Here is a 25,770-nt window from a genome sequence, read left to right on the forward strand (position 1 = left end):
TCTGCTTATTCTGCTTTCTGTTATAAATTTACTGAAAAAGGTATATGGATGTCTGCCCTAAAATTTTCTATTTTCGTTGTTCTGATAGCTGTGTGCAGTGTGAAAATTCTTATCTATTGCTATAAAATTTAGTTAAGATGGAAAAATGACAACAGATGCTGCAAGAGCAGTTTTCAAAAAGTTCACAGTGAAGTAAATTCAAAGAAATGTTTGAATCATTAAAATAACATTGGCAGCAATTAGGTAGGGGTAGCGTACAAAGCTTCAACTTTGGCTTCCAGCTACACTGAAAGCATATTTAAACTATAGGTATTAGAAGTCTTAGTGGAAAACCAAAATTTACTTGTGTTGTTTCACTTCATACTGAAAAATGGAACCATCTCTTTTTTCCTCTAGTGATTTTAAAATACTTTCTTAGAGAAGGATCAGACCAAGCTGGAAGGAAAAATTGGCTAAAAAAACTGAAGATTCTTTTTGGGGGCAAGGAAGCGGGAGAAAAATTCAATGCAAAGGAAAGAGAATGGAACAGCTATTCTTCCTGTCAAATGATGTATGCTTTCATTATGGTTAGAAATTTTAAAAATACAGTCACAATGTAAACTCGGGCAGAAAATATTAGAAAGATAGAACATGAATAGAAGCAACGCTTAAATCACCAGCTTGTGTGTATTTCTCACTGCTTTTATATATGAGTATTATCATGAAAGCATGCATTTTGATTGAAAATAAAATATATCATTACTTACAATCATAATTATATCACAGTAAACTCTCTTTCTCATCAAAGAATGTTGGTTTTGAAACTCAGGTTCTTCCTTGCATTGAAAACGTTAGGATTTCATTGAATTAAGAAGTTCAGTTCACTTGAATCATGCTGTAATTTACATAACTGAACAATCTGTCTGTCTTTCTGTGCTTTCTTATTGTGTAACTAGTCAGTCTTACTTGAACGAACCTGTTACTCTATTTAATGTCTATCACAGGCAGACTGTTATATGCTTTTGATGGGCATTTCCAGTTACTTGCTCTAAAGCACCACAGCACTTGCACATGCACAAAAGACTTCCTTGCACATTAAAATAATTTATTATGGTATAGAACATCATTTAGACAAATTGTTTTGACACATACAAGGTAAGGAGGCTGAATGTGTCAAATTTAAAAACAATTGTGAAACATTTAGCTGACAAAATGCCATTTCTTCACATCACTTTGGAGGTCAAATTGAGATTGAACTTGAATCTACATATTCAGGACTTCAGGAATCGGCACGTTAGTAAATGAAAGTCACATTTTCTACTTTACCATCCTGATTACTTTTTAAATTATTTTCTGTAAATTTTAAATGTTAAAGCATCTGCAGTTTATAAAATAGTCTACCATTTATAATGTAGCAAAAATGGTGGACTTTGGTGGACTCTATCCAAGCAGTAGTGACAGTTTTTTAATGGATAGACTGGTAATTTGTTTCCTCCTATTTTACATGTCTCCTGGAGTTTTAAGACTGATGGAGAAACAATTTTTCTTCTTGGCAGATTCTGATGGAATTCTGGGACAGAATTTGTACAAATGATAAGAGGGGGACATAACAGATCCAGAAGGACTGACTAGTTTAATAAATGAATCTTTTGTGGAGTTATTAGATGATATTTATAAGAGAGTAAAATAATGACTGCTTGCTTTCATTTGAATGATGCAATATGCTTTTTACCCCTGGAAACTTAAACGAGCTTAAATCATTAATCTTAAATATACAGTGTTTTTGACACTAGTTATTTTCAAATATCAATTCAATTAGAAACTCCATCAAATATAAAAATATGTATATATATTTATCTATGTCAGTACCTCTAATTGTATCCATACCAATATAGATACAATTATAGAATTTATAAATAAATAAAATAAAAATTGGCATAATTCCTTAGGAAATTTGGTGTTGAGTCGTGGAATCCAGAGGCTTTTATTTCCATTAGCTGGGACAGAAGTAGACTACAGAGTTGCTTTTTGTTTTGGTGTTTTTTTCATTTTTATTTTTTTTTCTTTTTTAAATACTGATTTTTTGCTTCAGGAGTCTCTAGTTAAAAAGTAAAAAGAAAGTGCTTTTTATTTTAGGAATTTTAATAAAATTTTTTTTTAAAAAATAGTAGCTTTAAAATGGTTTATGCCCAAATAAAAAAAAAAAAAAAAAAAGCTTTTCTGGAATAAAAACTATACTGGAATAGTGTATTCTGTGCCAAAGGCTAGACTACAGCCTGGTCACTGTTATTTTTTTAATGTATAGCAAGAAAACGAGCAAGATCTAGAGTTTAAAAATGGTGTAAATAAACAGTAAGGAGGTATGTATTTATTTTTTTATTTTACAGACAAGTTTGCTTTCAGAAAGAGTACCTACTCCTGTAACTGCCGTGGACTCGACTTCATCAGTAAGTCTAGAGTCCAAGAACATGTAAGTTGATGCTTAATTTTTGCACACGTACGAGTATGAACACAGACTGCTACTTTATCCACAGTTGAGGCATCTTATAACCTTGTGGTTTTTTTCCAAAAGTGTAGGGGTAGGTAGAGAGATTGAAGTCATTTTAGCATAGGTCTGAGTAGAGTTACAAAATTTTTCTTGACCTTTCAGGACTTTCTTGGCTTACAGAGTTGTATCTAATCTGTGTAAGATTGATTTATACTTGATTCTCTCAACCTGGTCTAGTGGGAGGTGTCCCTGACCATGGCAGGGGGATTAGAACTAGATGATCTTTAAGGTCCCTGCCAACGGAAACCATTCTATGATTCTGTAAAATGTGAATTAGAAAGCATAAAACAAAATAGCTGTCAGAGTTTATTTTATGGCTTTGATATGGTGGCTGTTCTGCGGAATGGTATCCATACCTTCAAAATATTATGTAGCAAGATTGGCAGCATTCTGGCTGAAAGCCTGATACATATTAAGTGAATGGCATCCTTCCATTTATACTAAAACTTAATGTCCCTTTATAGAAGTTTGTATGCATTAAGATGAGAAATATACAAATATTTGTGAGCCTGAAAATTCAGGCTGATGTTGGTGTTCGTGCAGAACCTAGTTGATTAAGTAAATTCTAGATACACTTTACCATGTATAATTTGCAATGCTACCTCAACAGTTATTACTCTGGTCTGTGGTGGTGGCATGTGAAATGGTTATAGCAATTCAAATCTAGTGGTAAAATGAAATGTAGGGATGCAGAGCGCTGACTGAAGAGGCTGTTACTAATCACTACCATTGACGTAAGCTACAAATTCCTACTAGCATCTAGATTTTTCATTTAACTATGGAAGAAGACATGCTTATATATTTCTGGGTGCAGTTTTTGCTTCTGAACATGACGTGGCAGGGATTCTGCAGGAGAAGTGATTAAAGTTCGGGGTAATGGTTGACTGCTACCAGAAAAGCTGCTCGCCGGTGATAGGAGTCAAAAATGAGAAAGGAGAACTAGAGATGAGAATCCAGTAAGCAAATGCTTTTAGAGAAGCAGAATCACAAGAATCTACTGATACCTGAAGGGGTGAGACCTAATCAAAGGTGATGTAATTGCTTCACTTTTCTTTTTAGGGCACAGAATGTTGTGTAGGGCAGACTTTATTCTTGCAATTGCTGTTCTTCCTGCTATGTCTGTAGAAAATATTTAACATTTACTGCTGTTAGTACGTGAAGCTATTGTGTATGTATAGCACCTCGTTTTCATAATTCTGTACTGCTTTCTAGCAGGAGCCTTTATCTCCTCAAACTTGAGTTTTTATTGGTTCCTCATAGTGTTTTTACATTGGTGAGAAATTCTGTGCTTGCTTTGCCACTTTGTAACTGCCACATTAATACCTTAAAAGACTTGTCTAGTGTCAGATACTAAGTCATAAGTACATTTAAGGATTGCATGGGTCTTTTGGGTTCCCCATTACATCATCTTTCTATTCTGTGTTCTTACCTAATCTTAGTTCTGCCAGGATGAGTTTGAATGTTTGTACAAAATACAGTCTAATACATATTACAACTTTCCCAAATGCTTTTTAAAAACTAACGTAAACATATGGAGTAAACATAGAGTCCAGTGAATGAAATGTTGTTTTTCAAAGTTAAAAACTGTAGTTTTTCTTCTTTCCCGTGTTTTTTTACATACCTTTTAAAATGATTATTTCGCTACTCTTGCAGTTTGTTATGGGAAGAGACTTTGTTAGATGCCTTGCTAAATTTTTCTGCCACACCCAAAGGACTATTTCTCCTTCATAGTACAGGTGCCATGAATGACTGTGTGAACTATATGTTCAGCAGTTTATCAAAAAAGATCCAGGTAAGCATCATAGAGCCTCTATAGTTTTTCTTTCTTTTAATGATAATAGTAAAATAAAGAAGAAATAAAATAAGAAAGTAAATCCAGAAACCATCTTATCACTTAATTTTTTGCAAAAGTGAATTTAAAATGTAGCTTATCATTTTTCATATTGGTGCCACACTGATTTATGTTTGTTGGATGTTACTCGTCTTCAGTATGTCAGGTATTTATTTAGGTTTTCTGACTTTTTACTCTAAAGTTTGAAATGCTAAGCAAAATATTTTTTCCTTTTTTTTTTTTTCTTCTAAGTGCAAATTTTTCTATGCCACATTGGTAGGTGGTGTTGAAATCTAGATACACCAGATGATACATGAAATGTAACCAAAAATTGGATAATATACATTTTAGGAGAAAAAAACATAGTTACAGACATCCTACTGAATGTGCACAAAACCCATAATACTAACATTTTTATTCTTTGCTGATGTTGCATGTCTCAACCATAGTATTTTGCATTTAAATTTTGCTAAGATCCTTGATAAAGATGTTTGGTTTGGAATCTGACCCTGGTAAGTCTGTAGTGGATAGTGTCTATGAACTGTTCAAGTCTAACCATACAGTGGATTAAATTCTGTAAACAAGTGCAGGAAAGATCAATATTTAAGAGATCATTTGAGAGTTTCATGTCGTTTGAATAACTAACACTGTGCTTTTATATTTGTTACTAATAGACGAATGACTATGAAGAGTTTGGTAATAGAGTGATTGTTACACAAATCGCAACAACACCAACAGGTGCAGTAGCTCTACAGAGTTCAGGTAAATTGAAGAATGATGTTTTTATGAATACTTACATGCTGTAGTGTTGCATGTTAGGAAAAGGTAGTGAGAAACGTTAAAAAAGATCAACTGAGTGGAATAATTACAAAGTATTAGCAAAGGTTGCTTAAATGTCTATTGATTTCTTCTTGATGGAAATTTATTCTTTCCAACTTCTAGCTCATTTACTTATCTTGATGCTAGGTTTTGTTTTGTTTTTTCTTAAATTAAGCAAAATCTTTACTTCATTGGTTTGGATTTCCAGAAATTTCCTGTATGTGCATGAAGACATTTATATCTGTTAAAAAATAAGTTGCTAATAGTTTGCAAGTGCTTCTTATTGATCTACAGATCAGAATTAATAACTCTTGATTTCTGTAATTTGTATGTACTTTTCTGTGGCTACTGACTGCTCACAGTCTCTGCTCACAGTCTCTGCTCACTAGTAAGTTATAGTAAATTTGTATTTTTAAAACCACAGAGCAAATGCTAGCTAAGCCTTGATCTGTAGCAGTCAACTTGTTAAAGCAAATCAGCAGCTCATTTACATGGAAGTTATATAAATATCCTACTTTAATATAATTTTGCAAACTGTTGCTGTAGATTTTAGATTGAATATAAGCAGACTGCTGTAGAAAGGTGGTTTTGACTAAAGGATTGAGAGTAGCACGATAAGTAACCCTCAGGCAGTCTGTGTTGTGAAATTTTAGTCCACAATGTGGAGAATTTTGAGAATGTGAGTTAGAATTATGGTGTAAAGTGTTTTTTAATATGACAGTTTTTTCTGGTATTCTTGCCATTATGATGATTAGAAGAAAAATTTGTTTTAGGTTTTATAAAGGCACTTGTAACTGAATTATGGGCTCTTTTGGAGTGTGGAAAAGATGACGTGAGGATAACACAACCCAAATCTACTCCAGTTGAACCTATTGACCAAAGCTGTCGGAAGGTGAGCAATTACTTAATCTTCTGTATTGGCATGTGAAAAACAGGGCTGTATTTCAGATAGGATGATGCATACATTTCTGTAAATTTTTATTGTGACTATACCTGCTTCTTGGTGCGTGCGGAAAAATTAGAGTAATACACTAGTCAAATGATGACTGAAAGAATTCTTGTACTGCATGGCAGGTTACAATGCCAAGGATCCATTAAAGTCAATATAAAATAATAAATAATAATCATGACAAAAGGCAAAGTCTTAAAATACTGGCCATCAGTTCATGTCTCCTATTACTGTAGTAATATCAGGGAGAGTGACGTGCATTAGAATATGCTGTGTCTCTAGATTTTAGAATTATGTGATAATGAAAATATTCAAAATTGCTTGTACAATTTGATAGACAATACGTATTTCACAGACATTACTGCCATTTTAGATTATGTAGATACTTGCTAGGGTCTGCAGTCTTATTTTGGGCAGCCTTTGGGCAGGTTCAGCCTACAAAGAAGGATAAGAACAAACTTAAAGTTAATGGCAAATAATTTTTAAAGTTTATTTGGTTCTGCTTAACTGATTAATGTTCTCTTTTGTCCCTCCTTTCTTTTCTTTCTCCAGTCTTTTCTGTCTCTGATAAACTTGCTCTCTTACCCTGCGGTTTTTGAGCTCCTGAGTAAACAAGATATACCAAATAAACCAATATATTCACTCCGTGAAGTACCTACAGATATTATTGTAAGTATGTTTTTTATTTTGAAAGAAAAATAAATACTTCTGTGAAGACATTTTCCTGAGACAATGTTACTGTAATAATAGAATAAGATTTTTCTTCTTACTGAATGATTTTGAAGTTTTCTGCATTTTGTATTATATACAGCATGAGGGCAGTATATGCACATATCACTTCATGTTAACCTAAATTTTCATTTTGAAATCCTAAAGATGGTATAAAACTTGATGCCTAATTTAAAGATCATCTTTCCTGACTAGTATTAGAATTGTGGTTTTCCATGGAAAAAAAATGGGCATACAAACCCACCTCTGTATGTGCATGTAGATACATGCTGGAAAATCTCTATACTTGTATTTTATATAATACTGCTTTATTACACTGTCTGTGGATTTAAACAAAAATTAAGAAAAACCACCAAACCAAAACCTCAGGCTTTGTCAATAGCACAGATGATTCACACACAGGAAAAATCACTAATTAGAAAGTTACTGATTAAGGTATGTTTCAGTCCTAAAAAAAATGGTGTTACCATTTCTGTATTTAGTATTATTTTGTAATAGTTCATTCAACTGTAATCTTTTTTTTTTTTAATCTATAAAGCATGGTCAAATTTAATCTGTGACCTTGACTGGAAGTTAAAATCAGATTTTTTTCTGATGAGCTAGCACTTTGAGTTGCTGTTGTGTTAAAGTGCTTATTTAGTGCAAGCTCTGGATTGGTGGTAGTTTAAGTTGTTTAGACAGCATATATCATGATCGTGTACTTAATGTTTGGAAGGGATTTTTGTAGTTCTTTTTTGTAACACTGTTTGGGTGATTTCAGGAGAAAATGGGATGGTAAATTTCATTTTTCCAACACACTCAATGTTGGTGTGTCCACCAATGGATAGTTCTGTTCAGTCATCAAGTTGTATGAGGAACTGGGAGCAGGGGAGGCAGAATTATGTTGAAGGTGATACATTTTTGAGAGCTTTCAGGTTGGGGTAGGTTTTAAGTAATGGTTTTTGTGACTTTTGAAAGCCTGTGTTGTTTCGGCTTTTGAATTACTTCAATAGTTTGGTGGAAGTCTCTAGGTTTCCAGAAATAGCAATACTGATACAATTGTTCAAAGTTCCCTGAACTGTTACAGATGTTTTGGATGGGGTTTGTCTCACTCACATACTGTGCAACAGTGGGTTTTGTATGACTAAGCTAGACATCCAAGATTATGTAGTCAGCAGAAGGGAAATAGTTAATCAAATGTTAATTTAACATATAATGGCTAAGCCTAAGTACTCAGAAAAATTCTGGGGTTAAACGGACATAAACATTTGTTATAAGCACGTTTTTGGGCAGTGATTGCAGAAAGCTAAAGGTAAAAAATTTGACTGGATGTAATTATGGTTAGAAAGCAAAGTTAAAGTCATTTCAGTGCCACTAGAAGATTTGGTTAGAAAACCTAATTTCTTTGTGTGTTTCGTTTTTCTATATTTCTGAATCAAGTCACATTGCCACAAAATCTGAGTTGTAGTATTTATGCTGAACTATATTCGATAACGCACGTGTTTATATGCCCTTTACTTAAACACACAAGATTTAAACATTTTTTCCTCCTTTGTATTTTTGGCTAACGAGTTCCATCATTGACTGAACAGATTACCAGTTGGGCTTTTAGTACTTTTAACTGTTGACTAATCGAGTTTTTATTTTGTGCCCTTAAGAAAATTTTTCTTAGTACATGACAGTTTTTTTTTTTCTCTGTTTGCCATATAAAAATATTTTACAAAATGGAGCAGATGAATCGGGGTCCTTCTGCTTGCCTCCACTCTTCTTTTGAGAGGTTCTACAGCACATAGGGAATGTAGCTTGGAAGGTACCCTCCAAGCTTTGAAAGACATGTTTAAGGAGGTGAAATTCTTCCTCCCCCTCCAGTGATTATGGAGAATCTTATATTTAGTTGATGTATCTTAAGTATTCAAAGTAGATGTCATCCTGCCTATAATATATAAGCTATGCACTGTAGTTGAGCCGTCAGATTTATCTGCGCTTTTTTCTGATCAGACCTTGCATTGGACCTTGTTCACTGTCATCCTTCTTAATATCCCAAATCAGAGCTTGGTCTGCTTTCTCCATAGTCCTTTCTCTGTGCCTGCTCTTTCTATTCTTTTGCAGGCTCCAAGCTTTGATGTGTAGATGAGAGGAGGCGGCTGTTGGCAGAGAAAATATCCCTCAGCATTTAACTCTTTGTACATGCAAATATCTAAGAAACCTTAACCCCCCCAAAAATCAATTTCTTGCATTACCAATTTTATGAACAGCCTTGAGATCCAAGTTTAATTATTTTATTGTGAATTTCATGGTGAACATACTCTGTGGAAAAATTAATTCTTCATAGCCCTCTCCCCTACCTATCAAAAAAATCTAATAGGGAAAATACGGTTTCACTGCATTTTAAACAACAGTGTGTTTTATGAAGACATTATACTTTGACAAGTTCTAGATTTTTTTTTTTTCTTCTACTGGGAGATTTACTTGTGGTGTTTACTTTTCTCTGTGTTGAAAAGCAGAGCTTTGGTGGATTTAATGAAAGTATGGATCCTAATTTTTCACTTGTATTGAAATGACTCATTGGTCAAACCAGTTGAATAGTAACTCTCTGCTGTCTCTGATACTATACTTCTTAAACGTAGAGAAAATAAAAGTTTGGATTTAATCCAGATTAAGTAAAGCCTGTAAGACTTTGTAGTCTTTCTTCTGACCATAGCACAGCAATCTGTCTCAGATGATAACATCTGTGAATGTTTTTATGCATTTCTTAGTCTTTTAATGAAATAATTTCTTCGGAACCAGTTTGGATATGCAGTGAACCAGAGGGGAAGATAATTAGGTTGGATTTGTGGAAGAAGTGGAAAGCAGCCACAGGTTGTTGTCTATTACATGAGATACTGTAGGATGAAAGATGTAAGCCTCAACATCCAAGCTAAGCCTTGTTACACTGAGAATAAATGGACATATTTTGAAGCATGTAGTACTAACGAGTCTTAGAAAGGGTATTATATGAAAGGATTTGCTGTTCTTTTCATTAAAATAGATGTATACACATTTCAAACATACAAACCCCCCAGTTTAACATTTTTTGTTGTGGTTTAATACTAGGTAGAAACTAGGGTACTTGATATGCTAGGATGTTTAGTGATTTTTTTTTTTTTAACTGTCCTATTTGTTTCCCCCTGACCTTCTGTATGGTTTCTTTTTGCCATTGACTTTCATGGTGGAAAGCCCCTCTTCTTACAGAAATAATTTCAATGTGCATTTTAATAAAAGGTCTCATTTTATAGTAAACATCCCTATGAAACTATTATGTGCTTAAAATAAAAAAATCATACCTGAGTTTTTTACATTTGTCTTCCTTTGGCAGGATATCATTGACAGGCTTATAATTTTGAATTCAGAAGCTAAAATTCATTCCTTATTCAGTTATGAACAATCACATATCTTTGGTCTGAGGTAAGATGCTCATTTTTTATTCTCTGGTCACATTAACTAAATAGGATATAACATGCTTGGATGTGTTGCTTATGATGAGATAACATTGTTTGGGTTTTATTATGCATGAAGGTGAAATTCCTCCTTTTTTTTTTTTTAACATAAGAAGATTAAATGAAAATGGCCTACAAAATGAGGATAGCAATGAATCTAATCTTATTACCTGGAAATGGATATATTGTAATATGATAAGCAGTAATAGAAATTACATGTTGTTATTTTGCCTAGTTGATTGAAAAGAACATGTGGTACAGTCATTGTAGTACATAAAACAAAAATCATACCGAAATACGGAAATAAACGAAGTATTTTTTTATCATGTTTATATAAGTTTGGTTTACCTAGTCTCCCTGTACTTAATTTTTTTTATGTATAGATTTAATTATCACCAATTTCACCAAATTTCACAGTACCATTTGATCCCAGATATTTCTAGAACATGAACACTTAAAATATGCTCACACTGTCATGCTTGTGTTTTGTAATATTTTAAACTAATAATTAGATTCTGCATTGTTCTGTTTTCCAAAGTTGAATATATAAATCCTTGAATTCACATTTTTGTTACAAACATATTTTGTGCAATTGAAGTAAAAGATCTGCTGGATTGTGCTTCATAGTATGGAAAACCTTGATAACCTTTCTTAGGTTATCAAGATATAGCACGATTAAATACTGCTGCATTAGCTTTCTGCAACTGTATTGGTACTTTGATATCACAGTAAAATTATTTCATACTATGTATGAATAACCATAAGATACAGTATAATTTGATGATAAGGATGAGCATGACGGAGGTGAACAGTGGCAGAATTCGGAGTTGGGAGATACATGGTTTTGTCGTATAATTCAGAAGTTATAAATGCTATTTTGAAGCAAATCACTAGTTGGATAGGAATGAGAAGTCCTAAGATGAAATTTGAAAAATAAGATATTATTCTTCCTTTAGGACTATACTGACTCCATAAAAAGCTTCACAGAACTCCCATTGATTTAATTAAGGATAAGGGAAAGTGAGATGTTTTCACAATTTAAAATAATAGCTTGTTTTTAGATTGTGTTCCACCTTTGTAAGGTAAAAGAACATATTTCTTCTACGATGATATTAGGAACCCTTGTTAAGGTATAGGCAAAAACTAATTATTCAGTCTGATTGTATAAGCAGTTGACTCCCATGCTGTAAGACAGAGACTGGCATACAAATACGTGGATCATGTGTTGAAGTTGTGTTGAATGCTTACAATATTTTTAACAAGGCATATACCCTGTGAAGCAACAGAACTACCCATAACTACATATATGAGCAAAGTAATAAGCTCATCTGTAATCATGTAAAAGAAGCTATATTATTACACAGATAAGATAAGCTTCAGAGTTCACTGTGGTGATGGCATGTTCTGCTGGACTCTGACAAAGTCAAAAACAAAGTGAAAATTCAGTCAAACTGCCAGATTTCAAGGAAAGATTAAGGAGTATTTTCAGCATGGAAACCTACTCATAGAAGTGGTAGGTATCTTAATTAGTAATCAGAAAAAGGAAAATTAAAAAAAAAAATTAAAATAATTTTCACAAACGCTTTGTGTTCCACAGGGACTTTTCGAATCTCAGTGATTTTAACAGATTCAGTTGTTGTTTGTTGTTTGTTTGTTTTTTTATTGTTCAAAAGCCCTGTTCTCTTCCCCACGGCTTTTCATTGCCTTTGCTATAAAAGCAAGGAAGACACAATTCTAGGGATTTTAATATGGGCCTATAGAAATGTTTTTTGCAAATAATAGAGAATTGGCACATAGAAGCCTTTTATAATGTCTAATTCAACTGCCTGCACAAAGAAAATTTTTATCATTACATAGTTATTCAAAGTTCCCTGTTAAAATGATACCAGAATTGTGGATGATTCTGGAATTTGTAACGGTTACTGTATTGTTTACAGTATTAAGGCTTGCAAGAAACCCTAGGCTATATTATTTGAATATGAGAGGTATACTGTTCATTTTAAATACCTTTTGAAACCAAGTTCCATGAGCTTTTCTGTGAGTGCTGCTGACACCAGACATCTGTGTTCTGTGAAGTGAACCTTGCAGTGTGTAGTTGGTTTGCTTCTTGACCGAATTCCATCAAGAATACCAAATTCAGCGGCAGTTAGATCAAATAATATCAGATGCTTAACAGATCTGAAAATTTAGAAAATTAATTAGAGAGAGCAAAAGATCTACATTTCTCGTTGCTGATAGGTAGAAATAAAATATTTAAATGTTTATGATAAATGCAATATTGAAAAACTGAACAGTTTTGTGACCGGATGATTTTGGTGAAACATTTGTCTAGAAACATTTCTTTCTGCTAGAGTTAATACCAAATAGTACAGCCAAATGCACATTCTTTAAACATTCACAGATCTACACAGCTGTATACTTTGTTATTTGGTCAGGTATCATTGTGAGTGTGGCTCACCCAGAGCTGAGTGCTGAACCTCAGATCTGTTTTAACTTACAGGAATCTGAGGTCCTTTAACCTACTTCTATTCAAAAGAGTTACAAATTTGCTTACTTCAATGTTAAGCAACTTCTGCAATTTAGAACTTCTTCTGGTTTCAGCTGTGATAATTAATTTTATTCCTAGTAGCTGCTGTGTTTTGGATTTCGTATGAGAATAATGTTGCTAACATGTATTGTTTTGGTTGCTGCTAAGTAATGTTTACGTTAGTCAAGGACTTTTTCAGCTTTCCATAGAAGCTGAGAGGGAGCATAGACAGGACAAGCTGGCCAAAGGAATATTCCATACCATAGACGTCATGCTCAGTGCATAAATGGGGGTTGACTGGGGGGCAGGAATCTGCAATCACTGCTCATGATGGGCTGGGCAACTGATCATTGTGTGGTGAGCAATTGCATTGTGCATTGCTTGTTTTGTATAGTCTTTTAGCATTATTATTGTTACTACTTTCTCTTCCTTTGCTGTTGTATTAAACTGTTTTTATCTCAACCCACAAATTTTATTTTTTTTCCCTGATTGTCTCCCCCATCCCACTGCGGGGGTGGGGCACGGTGAGTGATCGTCTGCATGGTGTTTGACTGCTTGCTGGGTTAAACCATGACAAAACTATATTTTTCTTCATGTGCATACTGTGCTTCAGTGACGTAAAATTATTTTGGTTATTAACTGTGTAAGTATAGGTATTTCCACAGTCTGTTTAATCCAAAAAGCACAGGCGTATCTATTTATGTTTTTAATGTTAATATTGCATTTTCTGGTGGATGATTGTTTTCATTTTGAAAAAGGATGAATTCCGAATTCTGAACTATTATTATGAAGGACAGTCCTGCAGAGGCTCTGCGGTCAACTTTCCTTTTCAAGCTTGCCTGCTCTGAAAAGTTGTGTCCATGCAGTAGAAATCGAAGGGAAAACGTAGGGAAGCTAGATATGGTTTTGCATAGCCAATATCTCTCAGTCTATAAAGAATACTCCCTAGAGTGCATTTTTACAAACTAGGTCCTGTGTGATCAAGGTAAAATACTGAGTTTCACAGCAAGCTGTAGTCTAGTGTGACTTTATTTGTTGTAATTCTTAACTTGGAAGTATCTTGGCCTAGGATTCCTCTTCAGTAGTTTCACAGACACTGATTTGGAATTCCTTTAATTGCAGCTATTGCGTGCTTCTAGGATAAGTTTTACTCACTTGAAAGCTCTTTTAAAAATCATCATTATTATTAATTAAAGGAAAACTTTAGGCAGTAAGGTGGAGATAAGAATAGAAAAGTGAAAGTATATAAACAGTTACAAATTTGTGCATACAAAGATTTTCAAACTGTCAGTTCAACTTCCAAATTCAAAGCATATTCATACTTACTTAGAAGCAGGAAGGTTCTCAGTCGGCCAACATTGGTTGATAAAAGACCACTGAAGGCTGTCTCAGCCACTCCTTTGTACAGCGTGAAAAATCTGCGCGCATAGGAACTGATGCAAAAATTCTCAGTATTCTTTCTATTTTAGAAGATACTGAACTTAATTGGCATCAGGGCATGAATCCTAGAGAAAGGGGATTCACAGCAGTAATCAAAGTAATAAATTTTTAACATACTAGACACAGAATTTTCTTAATTTAGTGATCAGCTTTATTTCTCTCACACAAGTGTGCCTGTTGATTTTTACCTTATAAGTTATTGGACATGAGAGAAAACAATTTTCATAAAGGTGTGACATTATAGATCTTAGCCATCTTCCTTTCAAGGCCAAGCTCTTTGAATCTCTGTAACTTATATTAACAAAGGAATTAAGTAAACAGCTGTAACATTGTTTTTCTTTCAGATTGATTAATTATATGGCATCAAGGCAACTTATCTAGTACAGTGAATACATCCATGAGTTGTGAGTTTTTACAGCCTGCCAAGAAAATATATGCATAATATATATTTTCAAAGCATCTGCCTGAAGCATTATCCAGGCATTTACATATTGCTGTCCTCTGTATTCAGAAACTGAATTTTCTGTGAATGTTAGTGACACTGTGTTAGCTGGATTAAAGTGTGGCAAAGTACCAGATTTCTACCTTCAATAATCAACCCTCTGTCCCTAAAAAGCATCGATATTCCAAAATAAACTCAAAGATACTCAGTTTACATAAAAATTAGGAGAAACAGTGTTACTGGCAACAGGCATAGACTGTGGGCCTATGAAACTAGTAAGGGAAAGATTTAGGGAAGAGAATTTAAATGGCTTATGCTATATTGACGTCAAAATCAATCAGCATCTTGAAATTTGCCTCAAAGCAGTACTTTTTAGTCAAGATTTCATCTAGTCCACTCCAGTGAAATCCAGGTGAATGAATCTCCTACAGGAGCTGGGAGATGAACAAGTGTAGGCAAGAGACAACTTTGTGGCTTTAGGAAATACAGCTAATAAACACCTGTGTATTCTTTTCCATTGTGTTTTCATCTGCATTGTAAACACACCCTCTTAAATAATTGCATTTTAATAATGAGGTAGCTTCAGCATATGAAATAATTTATTCCCTTAATTGTACGTACATTATGTGTATTGTTAATTAAGAGAATATGTGATTTTAATGATTGCAACACAATGGAAGGAGCATTAATTATCTTGTTTTCTAAAGGTAGAAGATAGGAATCCTGATCATTCTTTTTCCTCAGGTCAACGTGCTATTTAGGTTTATCCCCTCTTTCTCTTTATTAAAAAGTGTTATAGTAGCAGAAGCTTTTTAAAAGTGTTCTTATATGAATCTTTAAAATCTCATTCATTATAAATTGAAGCAAGATTCGTTTAGATGTGGTGTTAAGGGATATGGTGTAGGGGAGAACTTTGTAGAGTAGAGTTGATGGTTGGACTCGATGATCCCAAGGGTCTTTTCCAACCTAAATGATTCTATGATTCTAAGACCTTTTATTTAAAGTCATTTTTTTTTAATTTTAAAATTCAGTTTCCCCTTTAGAAAATATGGTATTCTTTTACTAGTTTCATGTTTTCTTTTCCATCTTCCTTGCAGAGCCAGAAATAAGGCTTCACCTCTTGCTTTCCGCATATGTTTGTTTTAAATATACTGTCATAGCCCATGAACGCTGTTGTCTAATGTCACTGGTGAATCTTTTTGATCACTAACATTTGAATGACTGGCTGGTAACATCAACTCCTGCAACAGCATTTACTGTGCTATTGGCTGGATGTACTGAAGAAACCCTTCTCATGGCACAGATATCCTGTGGCATTCAACATCCTTATGTCTTTGTGAACGGAAGAAAGCCATGTTCATAGAGTTCCTCCTCTCGAGGGGAGGGAGGAGTACGGTGAGAGAGGGGAGGAACTGAGCCTGACAGTATTTATTTCTTCTGAATCTATCAGATATCAACTCTTATGATGGAAGCATGAAAGACTATGTAGTCCTCCAGTTACTTTCTACCAAACCTTTTTCGGTTAAATAAGGAGAATTGGTTGAGTTAATTAATTAATGACCCATTTTCTATTATTTTAAGTGTGTTTTCTGCATCGTAAGTGACATATAGTTCTTTGGAAACAAACCTCTTCCTTCCAAGTGTGCGTGCTGGATGGGTGTGAGGGAGGAGAGAGTGTGGCGTGTCCTGTAAATCTTTGACCCCTGTTTAATAATCCAGAGGTAAAAGATGACAGAGTCTACATTAGTAGTTATGAGGATTTGCAACAGGATTATGTTGGCATGCTTCCACATCATGTAGTTATGTTAATTTTTTTTGTTGTTAGTTTATATATTAATAGAAGTTTGTTAGATTTATTAATTTATAATTAATGAAATAGGAACAGCAGATTCTGTGATAGGATTATGTCAGTTATTTGTTGATGGTGATTTTTTTTCCTTTACTTCACTGAAGGAAATTCACTTCCTGCAGTTTAAAATCTGCCTCACTTCTGAGTCCTCTAGGCTAGCAAGTGATGCTCATGAAAAGCATTTTTGTTTAGCTAGGGAAACTCTTTCTCTTTTACCACTAGCAATCACATTACATGTGATTTGTAAGGACGTTGGGTAGCTAAAATGCTGTAGGTGCTCTTTTGAAAACCTTTTCATGTGGAAAACATGGTAAGGAATACATCAGTCCCTGAGTTTTCTTACTGGGAGAAACACGACTGCCCTGAGGTAGTAGCTTCCACTGCCTCAGGCATCAGGGGTGTAACTCAGGGTGTTGATAAATACTCTTATCGTGGTTTCATCTGTGATGAAGTTAACTTTCTTACTAGCAGCTGGTATAGTGCTATGCTTTGGATTTGAGATGAAAATAGTGTTGGTAAAACACTTATGTTTTGGATTGTTGCTAAGCAATCAAGGCCTTTTCTGCTTCTCTTACTGCCCTGCCAGCGAGTAGGCTGGGAGGGCACGAGAAGTTGGGATGGAACACAGCTGGGACAGCTGACCCCAGCTGACCAAAGGGCTATTCCATACTGTGTGATGTCATGTTCAGCATATAAAGCTGGGGGAAGAAAAAGGATTGAGTTACTGCATTTGTCTTCCCAAGTAACCATTAGCTATCCTCATAATGGGTGTTTTTAGCAAGTCAGAGAAATTCAGAGGTGGCTTAATTATACTGTTTACAGGTGAAAGAATTTAGAGAGACAATATAAAAATTAACAATTTTTTTTTAGCAGCTAGAATTATTTACGAGCTATTTCGTATCCAATGAAGGACCTTCTGTTCTGCCGTAATTAAAGATGTCATCATGATTCCTCCTACCAAAACCAAGGAGATAGTCAGTTTACAAAGGTACGCAAGTACCAGTTAGTATGCCTTCTTTCAGACTAGAGATTTCTACAATGAAGTATTAGTTGTGAAGGGGAAGAATCCAGGGAGCAACCTCAAAGAAAGACAGGGATGACATAGGACAGGAAATGCAGAATTCAGAAAAAAAAATTACTTATTACTACCATATTTTCACAACTATGATATGTATTTTGATTTTTCTGAATTTCTTTAAAATTACTGTTCTATAAAAGACTGCCTTCAGATAGCCTTTTATTTTATCTGTATTGCAATTTGTTTCTGGGAATATGGTGTATCTTATTAGTAGTTTTCACAGAATTAGAGAATTGGGGTTGAAAGGAAGATTAAAGATTGTGTAGTCCAGTTGCTCTTCTACAAGTGGGTTTGACTAGCATTACTCAGGGCTATGTCCAGTCTGTTTTAGAGTACCTCTAAGGCTGGTGATTGTGCAACATCTTTGGGCAACTTGTTCCACTGTTTCACCACCATCACAGTACGTTAAAATGGAATTTCCTGTGTTTCAATACATGCCTATTGCGTCTGTCCTTTCACTGGCTATCACTAAGAGTCTGGCTTCATCTTCAAACCCTCCTGTCAGGTATTTGTACACATTGACGACATCTCCCCTGAGCCTTCTCTTCTCCAGGCTGAGCAGTCTCCCCTCTCTCAGCCTCTTTCCCTATGTCAGATGGGCCAAGCCCTTAATCATCTTTGTAGTCTTTTGCTGGGTCTGCTCCACTGTGTCCATGTCATGCTTTTATTGGAGAGACCAGAACTGGACCCAGCACTCCAGGCATGACGTCACCAGCACTGGTGGAGGAGAAGGGTCGCCTCCTTCGCATGACCTTCTGGCAGCACTCTTCATTACACAGTCCAGGATGCTGTTGGCCTTCAAGGGGATATTACTGTCTCATGTTCAACCTAGTGTCCACCAGGACCCCCAGGTCTTCTTCTGCAACTCTACTTTCTAAGTGGTCAGTCCCCAGCCTGTACTGTTGCATGTAGATATTCCTTCCCAGGTACAAGACCTTGCATCAGAGCATGTCTTCCAATTTTCAGCAACATTTAGGTTGGGAATTCTATCTTCTGCTTTAAAACCAAAATTTTTAAATAGATCTCAAAAAGATATGCTTTGTTGTTATTGTGTTATATCTGTCAAGGTTTTATACCTTTTCGTAACCATGCAGTCCTTGTAGATAGGATATTGGTCTGGGTGGTCTGATCCAATTCTTATGTTCCAAATGCAATTAGAAACAAACAAAAAAGAAGACCTCCACAGCCATATTCCAGCATGCTCACAAATATACACACTATAAAATGTGATTTTTTTTTAATATTTTTTTTGTTTGTTTCAAACTTTAATCTATACATTTATGACTTTGGAAGGTAAAGCAATGGGATATTACCTTTAACCAAATATGTATACTTCAGTAATGGCATTTTTAAATGAGTTTTTCCATGTAGATGAAAATTTCATTTGAATGCCCCAGCAGAGGCTGCTCATGTTAGATCTCATATATTTTTTTCATTTATCTTACCACTATCTGTTCTACCTGGTTTTATTTGCTTATGGTTTGTTATACGTTTTTGCTCTGCCTCGTGTACCAGAGGAGGTGTTATAAGCATTCTTGGACATCAGTCTTCTCACAAGTGGTTTTTGACTGCTGGAAACAGGTTCTTTGCCGTTTAAAGTCATCATACTTAACGGAAGAAACGGTCCATCTTCATAATGGTTTCAGTGCTCTTTTTGTGAATTTTTCTTCTATATAATAATAAAAAGAATTTATAGTTGAACTGTTATTTCCTCTCTTGTGATTAAGAACATTACTGAGAACCAATCAATGTCAGGAACTAGTTAATGTAAAATAAATACAACTTGAAGAGGACTGAAACTGAAAAGATCAAGTTATATTAAAAAAAAAAAAAAGAAAAAGACATATTATCATCTTGACTATTTAATCCTTGGCTACAATTGTGTGAATTTGCAGGTGTTAAATTATCCAGAGAGTGGCTTGCAAATTTTGCTTTTGTCAGTAGAAGAATATTGGGAGTTACATGGAAGAAAATAAGCATTGACTAGCAGACTACAGATTTCAAACAATATGTATTCTCTAGTTCATATCAAGTCTTACGTGAATGCAAAATATAATGCTGATTAGACGTAATTTATGTTGTGTTTTATGACTGTGATAAAACAGAAAATAAAAATAGCAACAAGAATGTTTAGTCATATTATTTTCCATTACCCATTACCCAGGAAGCCTTCAATGAAATTATTCTGTTGCTGTGTTACAGCGAATAGATTAGTTAAAAAAAAAAAAAGGTAATATGACTTGGATTGCTCTACGTCAGATTTACATGAAATATATTGAAGTACTTTCACTGTTAATGTGCTATGAAGTTATAAAAGAAAATTGTGTGTAATGTGTTGTTGTGTGCTCTTGTGATTATTAATTTCGTCTACCATTGCTCTGTGTTTCTCTGAAATAAAAGAGAAAACACATCAGATTTGTTGTTTTTGTTAACATTAAATCTTTTATTGCTTTCGAACCGTGCTATATTTGATTATACAGAAATGCTTAAAAGCCTGTTTTCTAAAGGAATTTTTTTTTTTTATCTCACTCCCTCCCCCCCTTCGGACAACCTCATTCGGAGGTGCCTTACCAGCCTATTATCGTATAATTTCTTCACATTTTCCATGGAATGCTGTGTTAAGTCTGTGTCACTTTTGTTATTCTGTGATACAAACTCAAAAGCAGACTGAGCTGACCAGTGAATATTTTCTCTGGTTGTCCAGTGCACACAAAAAATCTGTTGTGAACCATTCCCTATTTGCTCCAGGCTGTGCCACTTGAGTGGCTAAAAAGGATATAAAAGAGTGTTCCTGACCCAGTTGTGTCTGGGTATTTTTCAGACACTTCAAGTTTTTTGGTTTTGGGGTTTTTTTTCTTTCCATTTTGAGATCTCATAAACATGTTTGCTCTTCTCTTATTCTGCGTTACTGAGTTCCTGACTGATGTGCTATCATTTCAATGTGTCCTTCTGCAGGTTGTTAAATGTGCTGTGCTGTGAGCTTAATACCCTTTTACTCTTGGAGACTCAGTATAAAGTGTCACAAGTTTTACTAACTGCTCAGGAGGAAAATGTCACAGAAACTTCAGAAGGACCAGGGTAAGAAGTAACTGATGTAAATGTTAACTATCAAACTTTTCTCCTGAGAACAAATAAATGAACACCTTAGTGGCTTTAAATATGCAAATGCTCTCACCGAAGTTGGGTTCTAATGTGCATAAGTGTACCTACATGCAGGTTCATCATCAATATTTTTCTTATTTTTATTTGCATTACTCTTACATTATTTCTTTTAAAAAGTGCAAAATTTGTGGGTGTAAATCATAGAATCATAGAATTGCTAGGGTTGGAAGGGACCTTAAAGATCATCTAGTTCCAACCCCCCCTGCCATGGGCAGGGACACCTCCCACTAGATCAGGCTGCTCAAAGCCCCATCCAGCCTGGCCTTGAACACTTCCAGGGACGGGGCTTCCACCAGCTCGCTGGGCAACCTGTTCCAGTGTCTCACCACCCTCATGGTGAAGAACTTCTTCCTAACGTCCAGTCTGAATCGTCCCATCTCTAGTTTTAATCCATTCCCTCTAGTCCTACCATTACCCGACATCCTAAAAAGTCTCTCACCAGCTTTCTTGTAGGCCCCCTTATGGTACTGGTAGGCCTCTATAAGGTCTCCCCGGAGCCGCCTTTTCTCCAGACTGAACAACCCCAACTCTCTCAGTCTGTCCTCATAGGAGAGGTGCTCCAGCCCTCTGATCATCCTTGTGGCCCTTCTCTGGACACGTTCCAGCACGTCCATATCTTTCTTGTAGTAGGGGCCTTTTTATTTTTGTTTTATATTATTGTTTTATGTTACGTGTATAATTTAATATTAGGGTATTGTTTTAATGTTTATGGTTTAAAGGCATCATCAGTACATTCTTTTTTTGGATTTTGTTTCTTTTTATTTATAACTTAGTGGACTCCAGCTTCTGTGACATTCCATTGCTGACTTTTAAATAAAATTGCACAATGCATTGTTTCAAAAAGAAAAGTGTATTTTGGGGAGAGTCACAGACGTTTTGTCCTTTCTCTCAGCATGCTGAATTTTAAGAACTTTCCTCTTACTCTTTGCTTTATGGGGCCAGTACAGAATTTAAATCAAACAGCGTGGGTGGAATCTCAGCAGATACAGATGTTATATACCATTTGAGGATGAAAAATACTGTTTCCTTAAGAAGGAAAAAATTGTAAGAAACTTGGTGTCTAAAAACTGGTTTTTATTCTTTTTAAATAATTTTATACCTTGGGCTACACAGTGGCGTCAGTCAGCAAGTTGACTGTGTGTTAAGTTATGAATAACTCTGCTTATTTGCGGCAGCAGAAATTTGCTGGTAGGCAAATAAGGAGCAAATTTTGTTGGTCCATTAACTGTCTCTGCCCTCATTACTGAGCATGTGGATATAACAAAGCCCGTGAAGTTTTCTACTTTTTTTTGTGTCCCCTAAATGTTCATATGTTTCCGATCAGCAATGGGTAAGGAAGTTCAGAGTTAAGATAATCCGTGCAGACATCTCAAAATACTTCATGTTTCTGTTTATTTCCTTATGCCTGTGTGTTTTCCAGATTGCGTTTTAACTCCGGTATGTCTCTCAAGGTATTCTTGCTCAATAAAGTTTGCTGAATTAAACAATGAATAAATCCAAGTGATTCTGATTTTTGGAGTTTTTTGGATTTTGTTTCTTTTTTCTCCAGAGATTTTATAATTGATGGTCTATCAGTGGAGAGAAACCATGTTCTTGTAAGGATAAATCTGATTGGAGGACCACAGGAAAGGATTTTGCCTTTGAGAGTACTAGATAAGGTTAGAATCTAAAGTTTAACAGTTTCTCTTTCCGTAACTCCTGCCTTCATTAATTGAACATTTTTGCTGATAATTCAGCACATACAAAATTATTTAATATTAAGAAATACCAGCCTACCTTTAGCTTTATAAAGGGCTAAAATTTTAATTAGTGATACACTGAAAAAATACATTGTTCCCACTATCTGGGGATTGACATGTTCGTAAGACATATTGCGTTCAAATTAAATGTTTATATTGCTTCATTTTTAATGTTACTTTTCCTACTATAAAAGTGAATGCAATTTGTCTTTTTTTTACTTTTCTATTTCTGTGTTTTCTTTTTTCCATACTTAGGTTTTCATCTGCGGTATCCAATACCTGGAGCTTTCATCGATGTTCTAACAATACACTGTTTGTTAAGCAGCTCCTTTAAATGTTCTGCTTCTCAGTGGCTGTCAGTCTCATAAAGATGAAATGCAAATTACTGTCAGCACAGTGAGACAGCTAGATCAATGTATAAAATTTGAAATACAGTTTTATGTGTTTTTTTTAATTATTTTTATAAAGTCTGCATTTTCCTTTTTGGTTGAAAAAAACTGTAAAATCAAAACTGTTAGTGGTACATACTTGAAAAAATTCTGGCTCAAATGCTTTTTGGATTTTGTATGCTTTAACTATTTTATTTTTTTTTAGTTATGGAATATCTCATCGCGAATTGTAGTATCAAGCATAATTTTGGTGCACAGACAATAAACCTGTGTGTTATCGAGCAAATGCTATTAATTCTTCTCCTAAATTAATTTCTTTCTGGTCCTGTTTCTAGGGTAGTGATCCATATCCTTGGCCAATGTTTTCATCATTCCCTTTGCCAAAGTGCTATCTTGCAGAAATTCCTAGGAAATCTGAATTCAGACAAGGTACATACAAAACATACAAGCAGTGTATATGTCAAACAAGCATCCCTGTTGATTTTTTATTTTTTTTTTCCTTCCTCCCTGTCCCCGTCTCCCCCATCCCTCCGCCCCCACCCCCCATCCACCAGATTATAATCTCATAAGTATTTAAGGATTTTTTTTTTTATTGTTGGCTGGATTTGTAGCTAAATAAATTGGTTTGGTTGTGCTTGTCTGCCTTTGTGCAACTGTCAATCTGCAAAGCTCTGTTTAGTAAACTAATTCTTATGCAAACTTCAAGATTAACCTTTTGGCTTGTCTCAGGTGGGTGACTCATGAGATGCATTTATATCATCTCTCTAGTAACTGAAGGAAGACAGTATGGTTAAGCTACAAATCTTTTGTACGCTATTTTCGTGATTCAGATCCCTGTGTTTACAAAGCTTGGTGGTGTGTGAAATAGACACTGTTTAGGATAGTTGGTTTCCGCATTGAACATCAATTTGGAATGTGGGCAGACTGAAGAATCCTTTGAAGAACTATCTAGGCAAAGCAGTTTAATTCATACAGAAAAAACATTTTAAGGTTTTAATTTGCATAGACAATGCAAAAGAATCTGATGAATGGTTTATAGTAAATAAATCGTTCTTTGTATTTGTTCGTGTTCAACAATACATGTTCATGCTCATGTATTGTTGAGATGTACTTATTAGAAATTATTTGTGAATTTCCTTCGCAGATGTAGATTTTTCAAAAGTGACAGAAATTCTTCATTAGCTGTAGAATACAAAATAATCAGTTTGTAAATACCTAGGAAAAAAATACAAAAAGGTGATTTCCTTTTCTGACAAGGGGAAAGGCCAGGTAGGTATAAGAGAAGGGAGTTTTCTCTATCTTAACTGTTACAGGCTTCCCAAGGCAATTTTCATAAGACAGCAATCAAATCACTGTAAAGTGGGTGCCCAGTTGTTTTAACTATGTCTTCAAGGAGGCAGGTAGCATTGCTCTTGGATTGAAAAAGCATATTTTATTGTAACCCATGGAACCTACCTGTTCTCTTGTTTAGAGCAATTCTGGCGCTCATCATTGACCAGTGGGATAATAGAATAGAGATTGTAGTTGTGACTTTTGTGGATGACAACCAGCTAGGAAAGCTTGGGTAAAACTTTTTGGCTAACAGTAAATTTGCTGAAATGAACTTTCAAAGGTTTGCAAATGTGCTAGAAGGAGTATTGAATATTTTAAATCAAAATGTCACTTTTTATGTTAAAGGTAACTGAAGAAAAAGACTATATAACTGAAAAATGAACAGAACGTTTAGTTTTATAGTAAAAAAAAATAATTTTGTTTGCTGTTTGAAAATGAAGGAAAACAAAGCATTGAAAGTGTTCTATTTCAGTTCTCATTTAAAAAAAATAATATTCTTCCACCAAACACTGAATAGCTGATTTGCCAGATTGAAGCTTTCAGGATGCCTAAGTTATTTTGAAAGAAAGTATCGGAATAAGTAGATCAGAAATGAAAAGAATGAAATTCATAAATTGCTGTTTCCAATGCTTTGGAAAAAAACAAATCAAAGAGCATGAGTAGAAGATGGGGAATATCTGAACTGTATTCTTCAGCACTACAGTATGGTGGTGGTAGGAGTGCTCTTTTGCAAGAGAGGTTAAAAATACGATTGTGAGAAAGATCTGTGAGTTACATTTGTACAAGACAGATGATCTTTGTTAGTTGAAGGTGGTGAGTTCTTGGATGGAGTACCACTAGCACGGGCACTGCAGTCTAAGGAAAATAGATACATTTGAGGGATTCTAGAGTACAGATACATATCGTGACTTTGAAATGTGATATGTGAGTATAGTTTGAAATAATTAGAACTGGCTGATGCTGAAAAGACAGAGTTCATGCAAGTCTCTTAGTATGTTTAAAACAATTATAAGGAGGACAGGTTGGTTGTTTTCTGTGTCTCTGTGCAAAAAAAAAGGAATAGTTGGCTTACTTGGCAGTAAAGATTTGTTGCAAATTAATAAAAAACATTCTAGTAGGATACATCTGGGAGTCGTGAAATCATCATTGGAGGTTTTAAGAACAACTTCTTTGATGTGAATATTCAGAATTCATGTTGTGTGTTACTTACACAACTTGCTCACAGGTTTTAAAAACAGTTTAGGCAAATACTTGCTAAATTTTAATTCTGCTCCACTGCACGAGACGGACAGGGTTCACACAGACTTCTGAATGGCAAGAGTTCTGCAGCCATGCAAACACTTGTACATCATATGAGTGGGAATGCATGACTGCTTTGTTGTATCGAAGATCGAAGGCCAGCAGAATGTTTCTGCGATTCCCTGAAGCTGTCTGTGTTCACATTTCATGCTGTGGAGTTTCATTATATAACCTGTGTGGTATCATTCCTGTCTGCTTTTTGG

At 34.9% G+C, this 25,770-nt stretch overlaps 1 protein-coding gene across 4 annotated transcripts in view; it reads left to right on the plus strand.

Annotated features, from left to right (window-relative positions):
* The window catches only part of TBC1D32 (TBC1 domain family member 32), an 86,970-nt gene that overhangs the window by 25,438 nt on the left and 35,762 nt on the right, over positions 1 to 25,770 (plus strand). For 3 of the 4 annotated variants that reach the window (XM_063329698.1, XM_063329702.1, XM_063329701.1), the window contains exons 18-26: positions 2,367 to 2,449; positions 4,181 to 4,319; positions 5,033 to 5,120; positions 5,951 to 6,069; positions 6,679 to 6,795; positions 10,190 to 10,278; positions 20,602 to 20,724; positions 22,358 to 22,466; positions 23,272 to 23,365. In XM_063329698.1, the coding sequence (XP_063185768.1) occupies positions 2,367 to 2,449; positions 4,181 to 4,319; positions 5,033 to 5,120; positions 5,951 to 6,069; positions 6,679 to 6,795; positions 10,190 to 10,278; positions 20,602 to 20,724; positions 22,358 to 22,466; positions 23,272 to 23,365 (961 nt within the window). The remainder of the gene's footprint in view (positions 1 to 2,366; positions 2,450 to 4,180; positions 4,320 to 5,032; positions 5,121 to 5,950; positions 6,070 to 6,678; positions 6,796 to 10,189; positions 10,279 to 20,601; positions 20,725 to 22,357; positions 22,467 to 23,271; positions 23,366 to 25,770) is intronic. The other variant, XM_063329700.1, reaches the window with a different exon arrangement.

The sequence above is a fragment of the Chroicocephalus ridibundus genome, chromosome 3, assembly GCF_963924245.1.
Source record: "Chroicocephalus ridibundus chromosome 3, bChrRid1.1, whole genome shotgun sequence".
NCBI classification, from domain to species: Eukaryota; Metazoa; Chordata; class Aves; order Charadriiformes; family Laridae; genus Chroicocephalus; species Chroicocephalus ridibundus.